Raw genomic sequence first — 20866 nt, forward strand, 5'->3', positions numbered from 1 at the left:
TCTTCCTTGGTAGTCTTTATCTGGCTTCCTTCCTGACACTCAACTGGTATATCTGCTCTCATTCCATTCTTAATTTTAAAATATCACATTTTGTCACAGTTCTTAATGAGCTTAAGGTAAAGTTGTTAAACAACAAGATCCAGTTCTTCATATGTAAATAGTTGTAATTTACAAACTGGTAATCTATGGGTATCTTATTAGATAGACCTCTCTTGACCTGGGTGTTCCTGTACCTGGAAAGTTAATATTTAATTTACCTTATATCGAAATTGTTACTCAACTGAACAAGCCCTCAGTCTTTGCAGAATGGCTGGGGGGAGGCACACCATGGTGTCTGTAAAATGGGCTGTGGCAATTTTTCTGTTGCAGCTTTGCTGGAGTGGCTGTGGCATCTGCAGCAAGGTCCTTGTGTGGCCCTGTGATATGAGCCACTGGCTGAATCTCAAGACTATTCTTGAGGAACTCGCAGCAAGAGGGCATGAGGTGACAGTCCTGAAATATCCCAGTATTATCATAGATCAGAGTAAACTTACTCCACTGCAGTTCGAGAATATCCCTGTGCTGTATGAAACTGAGGTTGCCGAGAATCATCTAAATGAAATTGTAAACCTAGCTGTGAACGTTATTCCAAACCTGTCACTGTGGGAAGCAGCAAGAACACTTCAAGATTTCTTTCTTCAGCTGACTGGCAATTTTGAAGATCTCTGTAGGAGTACATTGTACAACCAGACACTCATGAACAAGCTACGGGATGCAAAATATGATGTAATGGTTTTGGACCCTGTCATTCCCTGTGGAGAGCTGGTGGCAGAAGTACTTCAGATCCCTTTTGTAAACACATTGAGGTTCAGCATGGGCTACTCCATGGAGAAATACTGCGGCCAACTTCCAGTTCCACTTTCGTATGTACCGGTTGTCATGGGTGAACTAACAGACCATATGACCTTTACAGAGAGGGTGAAAAATATGATGCTTTCACTGTTTTTTGAGTTTTGGCTCCAGCAATATGACTTTGCATTCTGGGATCAGTTTTACAGTAAAACTCTAGGTAAGAGACTAGTTTTCACGCTAAGCTAGTTTTTAAGCATTACTTCAAGGCTTAATAGATGTTTTAAAACAATAAAAGGAATATGTTTTATAAATTTTGAAGTTCGTGGAAAACTCTGCAAGTGAAAGTGATAAATCATTTATTGATAAAAAATTGGAGAGGCACAATGATTTTATTTTGCTGTTATTACCATGTGATTATAATCATTAAACTAATAGTATTTTGAAATTTATTAGCCCATTATCAGTTCTAAAAGAAGGGATACGCAGATAATTATCAATGGGATACAACATGATTTTATTTGTTACATACCAGAAGACAATTAATTCCAGGATGTGGAACATTAATTTTAAAAAATTGTAGGTCTCTTAATGGTAAACAATACACTGCTGCGAAAATAAAAAACCTCTTGTGTCACTAATGATATGAAATATAAAGTAATTTTATGATGAGAAATATTTACTATGTAATGCATTGCTTCTGAATTTTATTCTACAATTATTTGCAACCACCAATTTGCCTTCGATTTATACCATTCTTCTGACAATTTAGGTACCTTATATTTTTATGTATGCTGCCAATTAAGGATGAGTCATGGAAGACTGTGGTTAAAGCAACCTTGTCAATCTAGCACAACCAAGAATTAAACTGTTAAATATCTTCTTACCATCAGCATGTCTTTCTGTTGGGTATTTAATGTATCATTAACATTCTTGATAAGAAAAAAAATAAAACTGCATAGAAACTGATGGAGTCAGTCTGAGAGTGACATCAGGCTGAAAGGCGAAAACCAGTCATTCCTAAGAAAACAGAATGAGATTTAAAAAAAAAAAAAGTAATTGCCCAGGTGAAGTGAAAACTTTTACTGTACTTTAACCTCTAGAAAACGGTATTTTAGAGATTGATACTATTTCCATGTTTCTGTATTCTACTACCTGAAATATAACCTCCTCTAGCAAAGTTGTCACCATGACAGTGTGAATGGAGACAACAGAATGCGATGGTGTGAGTGGAGACAACTGTGACGTGACAGAGTGAATGGAGAGAACGTGGTATGACAGAGTGAGGGCAGACATTGTGGTATGACAGTGTGAATGACAGTGCTCATCAGAGTCAGCCCTCAGGAAAGATGATTCCAGGTCACTTCCAGCTGAATTTCTCTACACACTGTTTCAGGATTGTAGAGTATCTTTATCAATAGGGCCTTTAAGATTTTGCGAGTACCTAAAGGCAATAGCAACAAGTTATGTTGTGTTAGGCACCTCCTGTACTCTCCGAGACCAACCACTTGAAAGAATTGTTCCCATGCCTGGACCTAGGATTTTTGTTAGACAATCTATGCTTCTTGCAGGAGTGAGAAATATTATCACTTTGTGTGCTTTGTGGCATAATTACATGTATATGTGTGCAAATATATTTTATGCATTTTTGAGTAAGCTTATAAATTAATGTTTCCCTATCACGACTTTCATTTGTTGTTTCTTGATCTTAGCCATTGCAACTGGGGTAGGATCAAATCAAAATAGCTTTAAGTTTCATTTCTTTAATTGCTAAGGATGTTAGGCACTTTTAAAGAGATTCTTTAGATGGTTTTGTGTTTCTTTGGAGAAGTCTCATTCCAGGTCCAGCACCCAGTTTTATTTGCTTTGTTTATTTCCTTGGTAGATTTTTTTTATATTTTACATATTAATGTTATCTGTTGGATAGTTTTAAACTATTCCAAATCCATGTCCTAGGTTTCTCCTTCACTCAAATTCTTCCCTCCTTTTTGCTTTATATGTCCCATTTGTCAACTGAAGTACTTAACTTCCTGTGCCTATTTTTGTAGGATTTGGCCTGTTTTATTCTCTAATAGTTTCATGTTTTATAATTTTCACATGGAGATCTTTGATACATTTGGAGAAGACTTTGTGCACAGTGATAGATACAAGTTAATTCCATTCCTTCCATACTCACCATTTGTTTAAGATGTGTATTTTTGGCATCTTCATCATAAAGGAAGATGACTGTTGTTATATGCAATCATGTTTGTGCCTTGTACTCAGCCTTTTACTTTGAATTTGCCTTTGACTAAAATCATTCTCAACAGGAATGTTGTAATTTGATCTGCAGATGGTATCATTAGTTGAAGATTGAGGTTATCTTAAAAGTTGGAGGGAAATAACGCAGTGTGAACGTTCTGGATCTATCAGAATCTGTTTTGCAATTCTGGTCCTGAACCCTCTGTGCCTTTTGATACCCGCTTACTGCAATAGAGTAACATAGATGCCTTAATTGAACATACCATGATACACTGGGTAGACTATAGACCTACTTCTCTCACACTGTGTTCCTTTCCAAGGAACTTGGAAACTTCTAAGAGAAAAATTCAATTAGTCAGCAAATCTATGTTGGTGTATCAAACAATCCTACTGTAATGGCACAGCATGAAAAGAAGCTTTAATGTTTTGGTAGCAGTCTGAGTAACAATCTGTGGAGATCTGATGATCTGAAATTTACAGTTCTTTAGGTGTACAAATTTTCATTTTAGTGTCTATCATTGAGAAACAATGTAAAAAAAAATCGATGCACAAGTCAGGGTACCTGGCACTTGTAGGAGCTCAATTACCAGATGGAGGTTGTGGGGTTTGATGGAATTTATTTATTGGAACAGCAAAATGACCAGCCAGGAATTCAGCACAGACTGGGGAGCTGATACTGTAACCAACTCTTCTGGGGGAACAGGTTTTAAGGTCGAAAATTATAAACAACATGTGTAAGACACATCATCACAAGATAAAAACCCACAAGCAGGGGGCCCACTGAAGATTTCACAGAGGGAACATTAGCAGGCTGGCTTCTTAATGACAGGTTTCTGAGTCAGGGGCTTTGCAGTTGAAATGCAGAGGTAACTGAAAAAAAAAGAAAGGAAGGAAGGAAAGGAGGGAGGGAAAGAGGGGGAAAAGAAGAAAAGAAAAGAAAGGAAAGAAAACAAAAGGAAAGGAAACAACATATCTGTATCCCATTTCTTTTTTTTTTTTTTTTTTTTTTTTCGGAGCTGGGGACCAAACCCAGGGCCTTGCGCTTGCTAGGTAAGCACTCTACCACTGAGCTAAATCCCCAACCCCTGCTGTATCCCATTTCTGCAAGATGTTTTACATTCAATCCCTAGCAATGGGGGAGCTGGCTTAAGATTTTCATACTCACTCCAGCTTCATCCTTACAATGAACTTTGTGACTTGTCCTTTGCAAGATTTTTTTTTCTAGTAGGGAGAATGCAATTCATAATACAGGAAAATACCAGATAAGTATCATCAGTTTTTGCTTGTTAAAGATTCCAGATTCTGTAATTCTTAATAATCACTGAGCAAAAATGTTTTTTGCACATACAACACTGGAGTGAACAAACTTATTACTTAATGTTTTAATTTAATTGTTTTTATTTTGAGAATTCCATACAAGACTGCTGTATTTAGAGCAAGTCTATATGTGTCTTCCCCAACTCTTCTGATGACACCCCTACTTCATCCAAGTTCCTGACCCCTTCTTTTAAAATTATTTTTGATACATACAAAAATAAATAAATATATACATATATATGTATGTACACACACAAATACAGAGAGAGAGAGAGAGAGAGAGAGAGAGAGAGAGAGAGAGAGACACTTAGTACATTTAGTATTGTTTGCTCATATAGTTATATTTAGGGTTGACCAGTTGGCAGGAAATGACATACATGGGATTCACTGCTAGAGAAAACTGATGCTCCCTCTCTCAGTTTTCATTTTAGAATGGTCATGTGAGATTTTTCCCATCCACATTGGCTTGTTCAACTGGTGTTGTCATCATGTATTTGTACTTCAGATGGCCAAATTATTGAAACTTAATGGGTACATCTTCCTTGTTGTATATAAAAAACACTATCTTACAGCAAGGGTCCTGGTTCTCTGGTTCTCACACAGTCTTTTCATCTCTGAAGTACCCTGAGCAGTAAAGAGTATGGTAGTTGTAATGTACCAATTAGTGTTGGGTCTCCAAAAGTCTGTTGATATCTACATTTTTGACTGGTAGCAGATTGCTGTACTATTCTGCTGAAAAAAAAGTTTATTTTCTAAGAGCTGAGAGTTCCATTTATCTGTAGATAGAGGAATAAAGACTTAGAATGCAATTTGAAGTCGTACAGGTTCAGGAGAGTAGCAGTAGTGGATTTTCCTCTGGTTGACCTCACTAGCCATGAATAGTTTCCTAGGCTTATAATTCAAGATCTAAGTTCCCTATTGGTGAGAGGGTCTTAAGTCCAACTAAACAGTGATTATTAACTAATAAAGTGTCATTATTGCACTATTGGGGATATCTTGAAAGAGAGATGTTGTTCATAGGCTTTATAGCTGGTTCTAATAACCCAAAGGGAGTTTTTCCATGCTTGGCACTGGTGTTTTTATTAGTCTATGGCCCTTGGTAGGAATATTACAATCCCATTTGATTTAACTTCATTTAAACTACACAAATGTGCACACACACACACACACACACACACACACACACACACACACACTTCTATTGTTGCAGTGAAACATCATGATCAAAAGAAATTTGGAAGGGAAAGAGTTTGTTTGGCTTACATATCCTGGGTCACAGCCTTTTGAGGGGAGCACTGCCTAGAGGCAATGGCTGAAGTGAAGACATGATGGAATAGTGCTTACTGTCTGTCTTAGACAAGGCTTTTATTCCTGCACAAACATCATGACCAGGAAGCAAGTTGGGGAGGAAAGGGTTTATTCAGCTTACACTTCTACATTTCTGTTCATCACTTAAGGAAGTCAGGACTGGAATTCAAGCAGGTCAGGAAGCAGGAGCTGATGCAGAGGCCATAGAGGGTTGTTACTTACTGGCTTTCTTTCCCTGGCTTGCTCAGCTTGCTCTCTTATAGAACCCAAGACCAGCAGCCCAGAGATGGCACCACCCACAATGGGCTGGGTCCTCCCACCTTGACCACTAGTTGAGACAATGCCTTACAGCTGGGTCTCATGAAGGCATTTCCACAACTGGGGCACCTTTTCTGTGATAACTCCAGCTTGTGCCAAGTTGACACATAAAACTAGACAGTACAATGTCTTGCTACCAACGGCTTGCTCAGCCCATGTCTTTATACCCTCTAAGTCTTCCTTCCTAGGAGTGACACTGCCTTCACAGTGAGCTGGGCTCTGCCACAATAATTATCAATCAAGAATAATTCCTAAATGTTTTCCTACAGACCAATTTGGTACACGTATTTGCTCAACAGAGATTCCCTCTTCCCAATTATGTCAAGATTTATGTTAAATTGATGGAAACCAGCCACTAAACTACAGCCTCCCCTGTGCCCCCACAGCAAACCTGAGTGTTGATTTTTATTCTCTCAACCTTCTGTGTGTTCAAGGAAGACCCACCACATTTTGTAAGACTGTGGGGAAAGCTGAAATTTGGCTAATCCGAACGTATTGGGATATTGAATTTCCTCGGCCATATTTACCAAATTTTGAGTTTGTGGGAGGACTGCACTGCAAACCTGCCAAGCCTTTGCCTAAGGTAGGTTTATGACAGATGATCTTAATTATTCCATCATACAACAACTTTTTTTTTCTTCATGGTCAATAACTCCAGTAACAAAGATAATTGCTATCTAGTGTTCTCTGTACAGTAGAATTTTCTCTTATCATCATAGTTACTCTTAGTTGAAACTTTTTGGATCTTCCACATTTTACTAAAGAATATAGGATTGAGAATAAAGTGCTTCGGTGGTATATTTAAAGTATCTGTGTGTCCGTATTGCGGGAATAAAGGAGCCATGAAGAACATCAAAGAGCCTTCCTACAGCCTTCTTCATGTGCTTGACAGACTTGTGAACAGGAATTTGTTGTGTCCAACAGCTTGGTAGAGGAAGATGCCTTCATGATAGAACTTGACAAATCTTTAGGACTTAATGAGTCAGAGAAAGCCTGTGTGGAAGGCCTTTAGAACCAGGGCAATTCGGACCTTAGCCTCGGGCGTTAATGGGCGTGCTAACCTTTAGTGCTATAGTAATCACTGGTATAAAAATTTGACAGAGTTGACAATTATACCTCAAAAGTGAATTGAGGTATACTGAAAAGGAAGTTGTTGAGGAATAGAAAATAATAGGTAAACAAAGCAGGAAAGAAAACTGGATCAGTTGAGAAAGAAGGGACAAATACAAATTTATCAAGCATGGAATCAGATATTAAAGATTAAATGGTGTTTCCTGGGGAGTTCTGGATCCCTGTATAGGCTGTGAAGGGAGAAATTAAATGTCAACTTTATTTTCGTAATCTTTTCTTGTAAGCTGTAGCTGTCATATTGCTGTATAAGGTTTTATTAATCAATACCTAAATGATACACAGTTAGATACAGTACATATACATTGTTTGCTAAGTGAAATCCACAGCACAGTGTTGTAGTTCACTGACTAGAGTCTCTGCGTATGGAATACTCCACAAACTGCCTAGACATATTTCATAGGAATGGGCTGGGGCACCTTCATTAAAATTCATGTCGTTTAGTAAAAGAGACTTTGACCAAATAAATGTCAGTTGTGGCTTTCACCAGTCGTGGGAATACAGATTAAGGATAAAATGTCACTCACTCAAGGAAAAGCCCAACATCATTTAGGTAGTATATGTTTATGTGTCTGTCTGTGTCTATGCCTGTGTCTTTCGGTTAACATCTGTCTATATGCATGTGCCTAGAACTAGGCCTTCCTTGAACTCACAAGAGATCTGTCTTCCTCTGCCTCTAGAGTTCTGGGATTAAAGACAGGCACCCATGTGTGAGAATTGTGCATGTTTTTAGTAAAAAGAACATTGTGTTTGCAGGAACTGGAGGAATTTGTTCAGAGCTCTGGAGAACATGGTGTTGTAGTGTTTTCGCTGGGGTCAATGATCAAAAACCTGACAGAAGAGAAAGCCAATCTCATTGCATCAGCCCTTGCCCAGATTCCCCAGAAGGTTGGTACACTATGTTGTGCAGTTCCAGTGCAGCTTAGAATGGACCCCAGCTGACAGGGTTCTCTACAAATGGAAGTTGAAATGTGTTACCCAGTGAGCACAGCTGACTTCAGCCTTTAATAAATATTGATCGCAAATGTAAGTGGTGGGTTTAGCTACGTTTGGTCATTTGCCTGCAGACTCTTAGGACTAGGGGAAATCAACAATACACAATACTTCTAAAAACTTGGGTTTATTTATTCAGTATTCTTCTACAATTTTTTTACCTTTTAGTAATATGAAATATTTTCAGTCCACAGAAATATTATGCAGTAAAATGTTAATTTTTAATCAAATAACTAGTATGAAACACAGAAAAACACAGAATAAAACAGAGAGAGAGGGGAGAGAGAGAGAGAGAGAGAGAGAGAGAGAGAGAGAGAGAGAGAGAGCAGAAAGGAATGAAGGGGATAGGACAGGAGCAGAAACAGAAAGATAAGACACCCAGTCAAATAAGGAAAACATATGAAGGGGGAGAAGAAAGTCATCACATAAATAAAAAATTTACCACAAGCATTAAACCTAGTTATATTTTTTTGGAAAAAATATACATTTTGATTAAATGGTTATGATCACTAGATCACGTGAAATAAATGGGTGAGACACTCATGTTCAGAACCCAATATTCTGATTCATTTAAAATTTAGTTCTGCCAGCTTTCCTACAATAAAAATCAAGGTGTAATGTTATGTTTATTAGAATATTGCTAGAAGCTGTTTCAAAGAGGTGGGTATGAACAGGTTTACTACATTTCTTAATTTTTCAACCTGCCACAAATATACTATCTTCTCAAGTCTCACCTAATAAGTATAGGCTATGTTTTTTGTAAATAACACTGTAACTGTTCTATGCCCTCATTGTGTGTTTTAACCTACAAAATATTGGCATTATCTTCAACAGGTTTTGTGGAGATACTCAGGCAAGAAGCCAGCCACATTAGGACCCAATACTCGGATTTTAAATTGGATTCCCCAGAATGATCTGCTTGGTAAGAACTTGGGTGAGAAAAGCCCTACAGTCAGGCAACCGACATCAAACCAGAGGATAACATTGAACAATTTAAATTTCCATATGGCATTGCCAATTGTGTAGACGAATAAAATGAAATAATTATTCATCAAGTCAGTTTTGTTTTATTTGTTTTTGCTCTGGTTCACAAAAGAGCTTGCTCAGTTAAGACTACTGAGAAGCAGTCTTTATCAGATGTCATCACTGCAGTGATTTTCACTCAGTGAAGAATGGGTTAATTCTAGGGAACTGATGCGCCATGTTCCCAACCTTTGGAGGAAGCTTACCCTCTTCAGTGACTCACAATAAGCATTTTCCTGCCAATAAGACAACTTGAAATCCACACCGACTTGTCACTCTGCCCCTCAAACAGGACATCCTAAAACCAGGGCTTTCATCACACATGGTGGAACGAACGGGATCTACGAAGCCATTTACCACGGGGTCCCTATGGTGGGCATTCCCATGTTTGGTGATCAGCCTTACAACATCGCTCACATGGAGGCCAAGGGAGCAGCCGTGAAAGTCGCCATCAACACGATGACCAGCGCAGATTTGCTCAGTGCCTTGAGAGCGGTCATTAATGAGCCTTCGTAAGTATTACAGCAGGAAAAGCTCTGTCAGCCACTGGTTAGCCTTGCCATCATTCTGGAAAATTTCCAGTGTTTTATATTTTATATTTGTCTTATTTTCAAACAGGATAACATAAAACAAATAAAAAAACAAAAAAAAAGGGAGAAGAACTTTTTTTTTCTTATTTCCTATCTACTGGAGTCAGTTCATGAAACTGGGAAAAATATTGGCTATGAAGATTATACCAATCTACATTTATAAAATATAGTATGATTATACAAATTCACTTGTAGTTTCAATTTAAAAAAATAAATATATAAGCACTTAGATACACTGCTTAAGTACAAAAATGGAACTGATAATGTTCAATATTATTTTTCAAAAATAATATACAGTGTTACATTTAACAATTACTTATTATATAATAGTTATTTCTGAGTAAGTGTGTTATAATATTTTGGCTATAAGAAAGGTATATTTCAGAAGATCACATTAGGGTTAGGACTATCGTTCTTTCTTAGGATAAGCTACTTTTTTGCATAAATGTTAATATATATATATATTACATTAGACTATTACCAAGTTTTTAGTTGATGGTAATTTGATTCAACTTTATTAACTGTCAGAGTGGCTAGATTTTATGATTATTTTAAACATTAATGCATACAATAGTCATTTAGTCCATCATTTTAAATCTATTGATATACAAAAAGATATGACGTAAATAATTTTATAAAGCTCCTGTGTATGTATGTGTGTGTGTGTATGTGTATGTGTGTTTGAATATTGTCCCATGCGCGACCTCGCCAGCAAGAAAACACGCGGGGACATACGAATCCTTGCGGCAACCAAAACCTTTTATTAAATCTTAAAGAGAGCCCCGCACACACGCATGGCGTGGCTTATATACACCCTAGCACGGCGCATCCATACCTGATTGGTCGCTTACCCATGATCTCATAAGGCACGCCCCAGAGTGGGCAAAGACCTGGCACGAAGGCACTCTTGCACATGTGCACACAGTTAACTTCCTGAAAGGAAGTTGGCTGGCGTGGCGGAGGCCAGCGCCATCTTGTAATGGCGGTGGCTATCCTGGCCTTCCACGTGGGGCACAGTGGAAGCCAGCGCCATCTTGTGGTGGCGAATGTTAAAGCGGCCCTTTACATCTCCCCCTATTTATTTTTTATCACAAATCATTTAGTTTATAACAAATCATGATCACCCTATCGCATGCAATGAGGAAACCTCAGTGATGTGGAAGGGCTGATCAAAGGATCATTGAGTCTCTCTCATCCCAGTGCAATGGATCCACAGATCCATGGGGTGCGAGAGCAGAGAACTCAGATACCGACTAATTACTGAGCATAGATAACCAAATTCCAGGGGAGGCCCCTTGTCCAATGGCCACAAGTGCTTGAGTGATAACGGCCTTGTCACGTTTCTGTTGAGATCTGAGTTTGCAAACCAACCATAGCATGAACACTAATCCACAGCATAGGGCTGCACCAAACAGAGCCACTCCCAATAAGTAGCAGGCACCTCATCTGGTTTACCTCAGCTGTTACCACCAAGAGCCATAGTCATGTCGCTCCTATAACAGAATTTAGAATTTACCATTGTTAGCAACTACTCCAGAAAGTTCACCCACTGTGTTTGTCTAACAATAGATTGGGGGAGTATAACTCCAGACACTGTAGACACAAGGTCTGCAGCAGTAATGGCTGCTACAATAGCAGCGAAAGTGTCAAGGTCTTTTCCAGGACAGTTCAGGATCAGTCATTATTCTCTGGAACAACCAGCAGACAATGGAACCATTTCTGAGATCTGTACAACCAGGGCAGAGTTCCCCAGTCCACAGCAGCTTTACACAGGTGGCATTCCTGTGAAGCTAGAGTCTGTAAAATGACCAGTTAAGGCAGCAAGAGTCACCAGGGAATGAAGGGGGCAGCAACGGCTGGAGTCCAGTCTTCTCCAGCAAGCAGCAGTGCACAGAGGGTCAGAGAGCGGGCCATAGTGGGACGGGACACACGCAGTGGTAACACTGACTGCAGCAACGGCAAAGTCTCTGTGATGACAAAGGATGAAGGGGAATCTTTCATCTTCCTCTCAGGGCAGAGGGATGACTCCAGGGACACGAACCACGAGAGCTGAATCTTCATGTAACCAGGATCAGCAAGTCTCAGCAACCACTCAGGCAGCTGGCACACTCTTGTAGCATCCTGTAGAAAAAACACAAACATTCCCTCTTCCCCATATAAAATATCTGGACAGGATCATGTCAATATGTGGATCTCTCTATTTCACCTAGGCAGAAGTATGCCTAGTTGTAGGGTGCCATAAACTTTGGCATCCAAATTTTAAAATTGAAATAAAAGGAGCATTATTTAGCATACAGGGATAACTCCCCCTATTTATTTATTAAGATATAGTAAGGATATTATTTATTAAGGTAAGTCCTCGAGGATTAAATTGAGCACACTGAGCACTTGTATTTATAAATTGTCTTGTATACCAAATTATTGTCTCCAGCATTATTGTTTTGGATATATAAAGAATGAGATTTTTTGACTAATTGTTCCTACGTAAGGCCTATAATCTGTCTGGTATCAATGTCCTCTCTTGCTGAAGAGCCCAGGCAACCCAGTTTGAGTTCTTAAATGTCCTATAAAGGAACAGTACTTAGTGCTCTTAACCACTAAGCCATTTCTCTAGCACCTCACAAACTTTATTTACCTAAACATAAGCATTAATTAGAAATGTCAAATCCTGTAAATATTGTCCAATTTCAGTCTTACTAGAAATCCCTGAGCTGGCAGGGTGAGGCTGGGAGTTGAAAGTAAGCAAATGGAGTCTTCCTCTTTTCATGAGGGTGTGTTATCAACTCCATTACCATTTTTAAAGAGCTGGGTCTATGGTTTTGTTTAGTTGTCTGAGCCAGAGCACTGAAAGGACAGTGAGTTGTCAGACAATTTACACTGAAATCACTCACTGATTTTAAGTAGAAAACCTGTCTCTAATAAAGCATTAAGTAATTGAAATCAATTGTAAACCACAAGCCACACATTGGCTATCAGTATGTGAATTGAAAGTTTGATTTAAAAACAGTGGCTAAACTACGGAATTTAATAATCTGTGTTGAAGCAACAGAAACTCAAGATAATAAACAAGTGATCCAATCATACATGTAGCCTTTTCATTAGATGAACCACCTATAAATACAGTAAGTGCATTTCCTATGAGTTGTATACACAAATATACAGGAAGTACAAAAGCATGTAAAGAGTAAAATTACCAATTTTGCCTGAAAAATTTGTATATGTAATAGGCCAAATATCAGTATTTTGTAATAACCAATTAATTGTTGTTTGGAATAAGATATGTTTTATCAGGTTTCTCTTTAAAATACTTCCATGACTCTAGTCCACAACTCTGTATTAACACAGCTGAAGCTTTATCTCCAATGTGCATAACAAAGACCTAAGTCCTCTGGTAAGGTGAGGTACTTAGCCAATTAACATATCCTTAGAAGCTTAAAATTAGTTTCAAATATTCTTTTCTGGAGTAGTGTAACAGCTACTCCCCAAATATTAAAGCTCATTTTGAGAGCAAATGTTCCTAGTAAAAATTTCCATATACACTGGAAGATTTAAGTTCTCACTTTTTACATTGAAGAAGCAACAAAATTACATAATATAAGGCTGTTAGCCATTTCTAATGATATCACTTTATGGGCTTTCTAAAACTATAAGCAAGCTCATGAAATGAAAACTCAAAATCAATCCTCTAAATCTATCTTGAAATGGCAGTTGGAGTAAGTAAACTGGCTGTAATGTTCTCACAAGTTCCAAAATCTCATCAATCCTTCGTAAATCTTGTAACAATCTCTACTTGTTTGATTTTTTCTTAATGAAAAATAAGTTTGAGTTAGTCAATGTAACACTGGCAATCCTTAATCACAATCTTTAAGTTCTCTTTGTAACACCAGAGCACAACCACAAGGTCACCTGAGTTCTGAGTACCTGACTATGCAGCTGTCCTTGGGTCAGTGGAATTAGCATTAAAATACAGATAGCCTCAGGGCAAACCACAACTGGGAAAGCAAAACTCGACCTCCAACAAACTAGTACAAAGTTTGACTGCCAATTCCTATATATGAACGCACGATGGCGTAGTCTCTAGTACCTCAACAAAGAGACATTGTCCTAAATTCTTTTAGAAGCCTGGTTTCTAGGATAAGAATTCCATAAAAATATTATCTCAATTTATACCTGTTTCCCTGGGTTGGCTCATGCCACATGTTGTCTAGAAATAACTCCATCCAAATTACCAGCTTTATGTCAACTTTCTGTTACCAATATTATACCTTTTTAACCATATCCAATAACTAAAAAAGGCCAACAATCTATGACCAAGGCAAGTAGACAATATTTACACATTTAAAACCAATGAGAAACAAAATTGAAGTAGCTACACATATCTTTAATATTTAGACCAAACACCATTTTTACCTTTTTAGCTATGATTTTTAAGAGAAGCACCTTGTCACCTGTTGAGTCAAATAATAAGTCAGGGATTTCTCTAAGAGGAACAGCTCTCAACTCTTGTACCAAAGAAGCTGAGAAGCTGCTGGCGCCTTTAAGATCAGCTCGTGCAGACGCTTAGCTTCTGGGCAGCTTCTCCAGCTGACCTATGTTCCTAGCTACAGGTGCAGGGCTCTAAAGGCCTGATTGAAACTGTTTTTTATTCATTTGTTCCCTTTTTGAAACGAGTTAAAACCAAGTCAAGGTGTGAACGACAGGCAGATAAAGTTTTTACCATTTTTTCTTTTGAACATGAAACATAAAACATTTAAACAACGAGAAGCAAGAACCACAGACATAAACTGACAGACATGGGGACATCCTGGTGCACCAGGGACAGACAATAGACAAAGAGGTAAAAAACCAGATGGTGTTCACGGTGACTATCCACTCGAGTGGAGTCGATATGGACGATGGATTGTCTCAATTCCTGGACTAGTCCATCAACGTGTTGAAACCCAATTCCTGTAAGATACTGAGATATATTATCTGAGCAGCACGACTGACATTCGCCAATGGTATGGAAGTGAAACATAGTCCTGAATATTTTTACTCACAACCGAATTATATTAACTCCATCAAGCTATGCATGGGCATTGAGATGTCCTTTTGTTTGATTCACCTGAATAAATTTTCAGGAGGTCTGCCTCTATCAAGCCTAATCAGTATGACTCTGCAAATCTTATGGAGCCTGATCACACCTTTTACCAGCACAAAGACAAAATTTTTCTCCCAAAATACTGTGTTCCTTTTATCTCCTTTTCTTTTCGTTTTTTCTTTATAGACCTTTTCTCCCTCCGACATACTTTCTTGTTGTTCTGTAAGGACCCTCTGACCTGTCCTAGCGGCTATAATGGCTTCCCACACAAAGAAAAAAATAAACAAAATTACCAGCCTTGTCCACGAAGGATCCATAACTTTCGGTTTCTTCACAGTGGGGGCCCCCGTTTTTGCAGGGGTCCCTCCCTAGGTAGCCGAGGTGGCCACTGTCCCCAGGGCGTCCTTTCCCCGCACTATCACCTCTGACGGTGGTAAGACCACAGAGGGTCCTGGTGCTTGAGATCGATCAGTATCATTTTTTCGTTGCAACCTTTCACTACACTCCGTTTCTGACATGCTTTCCTATCATGTCTCTCGGAGTTTACCTCAATTCCTGCTGCTTCTGGATTCTCTCCGCGGATGGAGGACTCTCTCTCGGCGCCTGGTGATGGTGTGGCGTTTTTTATCCCGGGTTCTCGGCACCAAATGTCCCACGCGTGACCTCGCCAGCAAGAAAACACGCGGGGACCTACGAATCCTTGCGGCAGCCAAAACCTTTTATTAAATCTTAAAGAGAGCCCCGCGCGCCCGCATGGCACGGCTCATATACACCCTAGCGCGGTGCATCCACACCTGATTGGTCGCTTACACATGATCTCATAAGGCACGCCCTGGAGTGGGCAAAGACCTGGCACGAAGGCACTCTTGCACATGTGCACACAGTTAACTTCCTGAAAGGAAGTCGGCTGGCGCGGCGGAGGCCAGCGCCATCTTGTAATGGCGGTGGCTATCCTGGCCTTCCACGTGGGGCACAGTGGAAGCCAGTGCCATCTTGTGGTGGCGAATGTTAAAGCGGCCCTTTACAGAATATGTATGGACTAAAATAGTACTTAACTTAAAATAACGATGTTAACACTAAGCTAACTAGTACGTCTAAGATGACTTGAGAACATAGGGCATAGTGTTTTTGTTCCATTATCTGATTCTATAAAACTACAATTTTCAATAGGGAGTTGGGAAGGGAGGCACAGTGTAAGCTCTTGCTGTGCATGTATGTAGACCTGAGTTCAGATCTTCAGTCTTCTAGCTTTTGTCGGTAATCCCTGGGCTTCTACAGCGGAATGAGAAGTAGAGACAGAAGAATTGGTAAAAGCAGACCAGCTAGGATGGTGTGCACAATAGTAAACAACAGACCCGTCTTAAATAAGAGAATTTAAGGACTAAAACCTAGTGAGTGGCCTCTGACCTCTCCATGTGTATGTACCACCCACCTGTCACGTACACTATACATGTAAAGACAAGGAAAAGAGGCAAAAGAGGGTACATTCTAACTGTACATGTGTTAATGGTATTAATTGTTCAGGATATTTTCACAGTTTTATAACTAAACATTTAGTAACTAAAATGTGAAATAAATTGTGCATGGTCTTACCTTGCTTATAAGACTAGGAACTTTTAAAGTTTAGAATCACAACTTTTTCTACCAAATACATGTAAATTTGAAATTTAATCCCTAAGTGTAAGCAAAAATACCTTGTTGGAAAAAAGACTTTGGAATATTAGTATTTTATCACCAATACAGTTTGCCTGAAATTGAGCTGGATGACCCTATAAAACTATATTTTGACTTGGTCTGTAGTTTAGTGAAATAAAAAAAAAGGCTTTTTTCAGGTTTTTTTTTTCTAGTTTTGTTTTTACACTGGGCCAAGAACAAGGCATACCCATAGCATGGGGCTCAATGAGGGTCAGATCTATAGGTAAAAGGCCTAGAATTCAGTGTGGTCTATGGCCAATAGCAGAGAAGGCGGCAGGCTACATGTATATGTGACTTCTACCCTAAGGAGGAGTAGTGGTCTAAGGAGGGAAGAGTCTGAAATAACCATTCTGAGACACTAAGGTGAGGTCTGTCACCACAGATACCAAAATGGTCACCAGGTTGTTAGCAACCCCCACTCTCAGCTTTCTGGATGGAATTCAGGTATTTGATTTTATCTCCTCTCTGGAGGACACTCACCTATGTAACTAACATTCCTAGTTCTTTTAGTGCTTTGTGTGAGTACAAGAACCCCCGAGCCCTCAACACATTAAAGGAATGAAAGATCTCTGAACTATAAATTGACTGACTTATGCTGACTACACGTTCTCTGGGTCAGTAACATAAACTACCTATATGCTAGTGGTCATATATTCATGCATCTTTCCCTATTTTTATCTTAAACAATCTTGAGCACTATAGTTGCTTGGAATCAAAATTATTTCAAAAAGATGAGAAGATGAGAGTATTGATTTAATACTGGATATTACACTTTTTTTATGTCTGCATTAGACCACATTCTCTTAGGAACAGATTGCTTCCTCAATGTTTCCTTTAAATTCCTGAAGATCCCTGAAACCAACAAAGCCTAAGAAATTATTAAGCAATTCCTGAACTTATGAACTTATATGTGACCCATGGTTTGTATATTATCTGATATTCCATAAAGAAGCAACAAAATAGTTCTGTGTGTTCATCTTTTAGCTATAAGGAGAATGCCATGCGATTATCAAGAGTCCACCACGATCAGCCTGTGAAGCCCCTGGACAGAGCCGTCTTCTGGATTGAGTTTGTCATGCGTCACAAAGGAGCCAAGCACCTTCGTGTGGCTGCACATGACCTCAGCTGGTTTCAGTACCACTCTCTGGATGTGATCGGGTTCCTACTGGTCTGTGTTGTAACTCTGACATTCGTCATCACTAAATGTTCTCTGTTTATGTGTAGAAAATGTTGTTTGAGAGAAAGGAAGAAAAAGGGTAACAGAAAGAAAAAGAACTAGGTCTTTTTTAGATTTGGGAAAGTCCTGAGTGACATTATATTAATTCTAACCACAAGAAGCCTGCAACCATCTGCTTTAGTCCTATTTTCAAATAAGCTGCTCTGTTTCAGACAGGAAACAAATGTAGACATGTAACATAATGATTAACTTCTAGTGTATTCCATTCTTCTATCTTGTAGGCATTCTCCTCTCTCTTTCCTCAGATATGGAAACCGTGACTTCTAAATATAGTCTATAGAAATGAAGTGATGAATAACAATATGTTAGACCTCTGGGAAGGCACATGATATGAATATTATTGATGTATGTCAGGATCTCCTAGAGTCAATGTCACAAGCCTATCATATTGTCTAAGAACAACCACAGGAACTTAGTGTATTGTGAGATGAAACTTATCTAATAAAAATGAACTTTTCTGTTTCTCTAATGTTGCAGATATTACAACATGAATTCTTTTTGATTTTCAAAAAATATTTTTATTAAATAGAATTTTTAATTTATTTTTGTTATTGGATATTTTTATTTACATTTCAAATGTTATTCCCTTTCCAGGTTTCCTGTCCATGAGCCCCTTATTCCATCCCACTCCACATTCTATAAGGTTGGTCCCCCTCCCCAACCACTCCACTTTCCACATCCCTGTCCTGACATTCCCCTACACTGGGGCGTCTAGCCTTGGCAGGACCAAGGGCTTCTCCTCCCATTGGTGCTCAATGAGGCCAACCTCTGCTACATATACAACTGGAGCCATGGGTCTGTCTATGTGTACTCTTTTGGTGGTGGTTTAGTCCCTAGGAGCGCTGGTTGGTTGGTGTTTTTGTTCATAAGGGGTTGCAAACACCATTTAGTTCCTTCAATCCTGTCTCTAACTCCTCCAGTGGGGGTTTGTTCTCAGTTCAATGGTTCGGTGCTAACATTCACCTTTATATTTGTCATGCATCATATTTTGGTCATTTGTCCCTTCCTTAATTCTTGCTAGATCCTAACAATCCCACTGCCCACTTAAATTCATTTTCCTTCTCCCTCAATAATTTAAAAAAAAGGAAAAACAACAACAACAACAACAAAAAAAAAAAACCTGTCAGAGGTCTGTCTAACTCCTAGACCCTCATTCTGATCCTAGGCTACAAAAAACTAAAAATCTTGTAACTCATGGTGGAGCCATCCACCATGGCATCCCTATGGATGGCATTCTTTGCTTGGGGACCAACGTGATAATGTTGCTTACATTGTGGCTGAAGGAGTAGCTGTAGGATTCGATAGCAGAGCACAGTGAATTATAGATTTTCTCAGTGCATTAAAGTTTTGATTAACAATCCTTTGTAAGTATAATCATTTTAATGTTTGCATACCTACTTATTATTTTGTCCAATGTTTGAACCCAGATTTTTGTTTTTTTCCTTTTCTTTCTTTTATATATTTATTTATTTATTCATTTACTTAGGCATTATAGGCAAGTACTCTATCACTGATCTCTGTCCTTAAGTCATTTTATTTATTTACATATTCCCTTATCTATTTGCTATATAATTGTTATTGGTTAGTTCTTACCTCCATGAAAAGAGAATAAAATAAGGGTTGAGGCCAAAATATGGGCAGAGTTAAATCACAATATGAGGGACTGTAACAAAAAATCTTTGGCTTTATTATTATTGTTTTGCTTTTGTTTCTTACAAAGTGTCTGGCTATGTTAAAAGACTAGATTAGTATTGACACTTCAAGAATTTTTCTTTTTTGCTTCTTAAAGAACGTCTACATCATTTGATTTTGTTGGTAAGTATTAAGTCATAATCCCATATACTTATTGTAAACAATATAGGCCTTTCACATTTATAGTTAATAATAATTAATCTATAGTGAGAGGTTAGTACAACCTCAATTCCAGTTCCTTCTTATCCTTGCTTGCCTAAGAACCACAGTGGAAACTTGAAAGGGATTTGTCTCCTGTCTCTGAACTTTGTGAACTTTGCACTAGTATATTAATGATTTCTTATCAGCTACCTCAAGTTTTGTATCCACAAATGATCAATAGTTCATTCTTACTTTGTTTGTTTAGCTTTGAAGACTTATAGGTTTAGCCTGTATCTTAGAAATGGTTTTCTGTATATTTTTGTGTTTATATCCTGGGTGCTCTAGTTGAAGTCTATATGCTAAGACCTCTATAATTAAGGTTGGATAGAATACTTTCTTTACACTTTTTATGTAATCCTCTTTATTAATTATAAAAAACCCTTGCATTATCTAATTCATGTTACATGATATGTATTTTATTTTCCTTTAAGAAATAGAGAATACAATATCATTGTCAGCCATTCACTTTATCCAGTATATAAAGTATCTAGACATAGCCATCTTCTAAACTGAGTTTATCATGCACTACACAGGGGCCAAGCACCTGGGGCCATTTGTATATATAATCTCATCTGGTACCAGTCCCATTCCCTTGTCAACATCTAGTTATGGGCCCTGGTATATATGATAGTATGGTCACATATCACCAGGACACAGGGGATGTAGAGCAAAGGCAGAAGCAACTGCATGCAGTTGCAAGCTTTTTAATCCTTATATAGATATGAATATGCATCACCTCAATTTCCATTTTGGCAAGATACCATAAGATCATTTTTCCCATGATATCAGGAACAACTGAGGCAAGACTAAACAAAGAAATAAGACTAAACAAAGGTTTCTTCTCAAAATATTCATATAACAAATCACCCCTCTTCTTATTATCAAAATATACTCGCCATAACCAAGAGAACAATCTCCTAAACTCACCATAAAGATTGAAAGTAACCAGAAATGGATATTAGTTGATAACTAGTGATATTTTGGTACACTTTGTTGTCCTAATCAGCTGAGATAAGTTGGAGCCAGTGATTCAATCTCTTGTAAAACTCTTAAAACATTTCTTTAAAGTATCCCATTCCTTTCAAGGTTATGTTTGCTATGCTGTTCAGTAAAGACACAGAGATACAAGGACAGAGTCCTCAGATAGGCAGATTCATGCAACAGACGACAGAAAATAAAGGGAGCATGAAGAAAAGTATTCAAATGTAATTCACT

General features: G+C 38.3%; 1 protein-coding gene across 1 annotated transcript; it reads left to right on the plus strand.

Moving 5' to 3' along the window:
• Nucleotides 1-295: 295 nt before the first annotated feature.
• Ugt2a3 (UDP glucuronosyltransferase family 2 member A3) lies at nucleotides 296-18300 on the plus strand. Its single transcript, NM_001135869.2, has 6 exons — nucleotides 296-1048; nucleotides 6447-6595; nucleotides 7897-8028; nucleotides 8968-9055; nucleotides 9449-9668; nucleotides 17506-18300. Exons 1-6 carry the CDS (start codon nucleotides 328-330, stop codon nucleotides 17798-17800), a joined length of 1605 nt encoding a protein of 534 aa, NP_001129341.1. The 5' UTR covers nucleotides 296-327; the 3' UTR covers nucleotides 17801-18300.
• The last annotated feature ends 2566 nt before the right edge of the window (nucleotides 18301-20866 follow it).

This window comes from Rattus norvegicus, chromosome 14 (genome assembly GCF_036323735.1).
Source record: "Rattus norvegicus strain BN/NHsdMcwi chromosome 14, GRCr8, whole genome shotgun sequence".
Classification (NCBI taxonomy): Eukaryota; Metazoa; Chordata; class Mammalia; order Rodentia; family Muridae; genus Rattus; species Rattus norvegicus.

What these genes read in the sequence shown, in the direction of transcription:
- Ugt2a3 (NM_001135869.2), top strand. Translation starts at nt 328, where the DNA reads ATGGTGTCTGTAAAATGGGCTGTGGCAATTTTTCTGTTGCAGCTTTGC. An exon ending in CTGCCAAGCCTTTGCCTAAG is followed by an intron (nt 6,596 to 7,896) that starts GTAGGTTTATGA and finishes TTGTGTTTGCAG; the next exon opens with GAACTGGAGGAATTTGTTCA. An exon ending in TTGCCCAGATTCCCCAGAAG is followed by an intron (nt 8,029 to 8,967) that starts GTTGGTACACTA and finishes TATCTTCAACAG; the next exon opens with GTTTTGTGGAGATACTCAGG.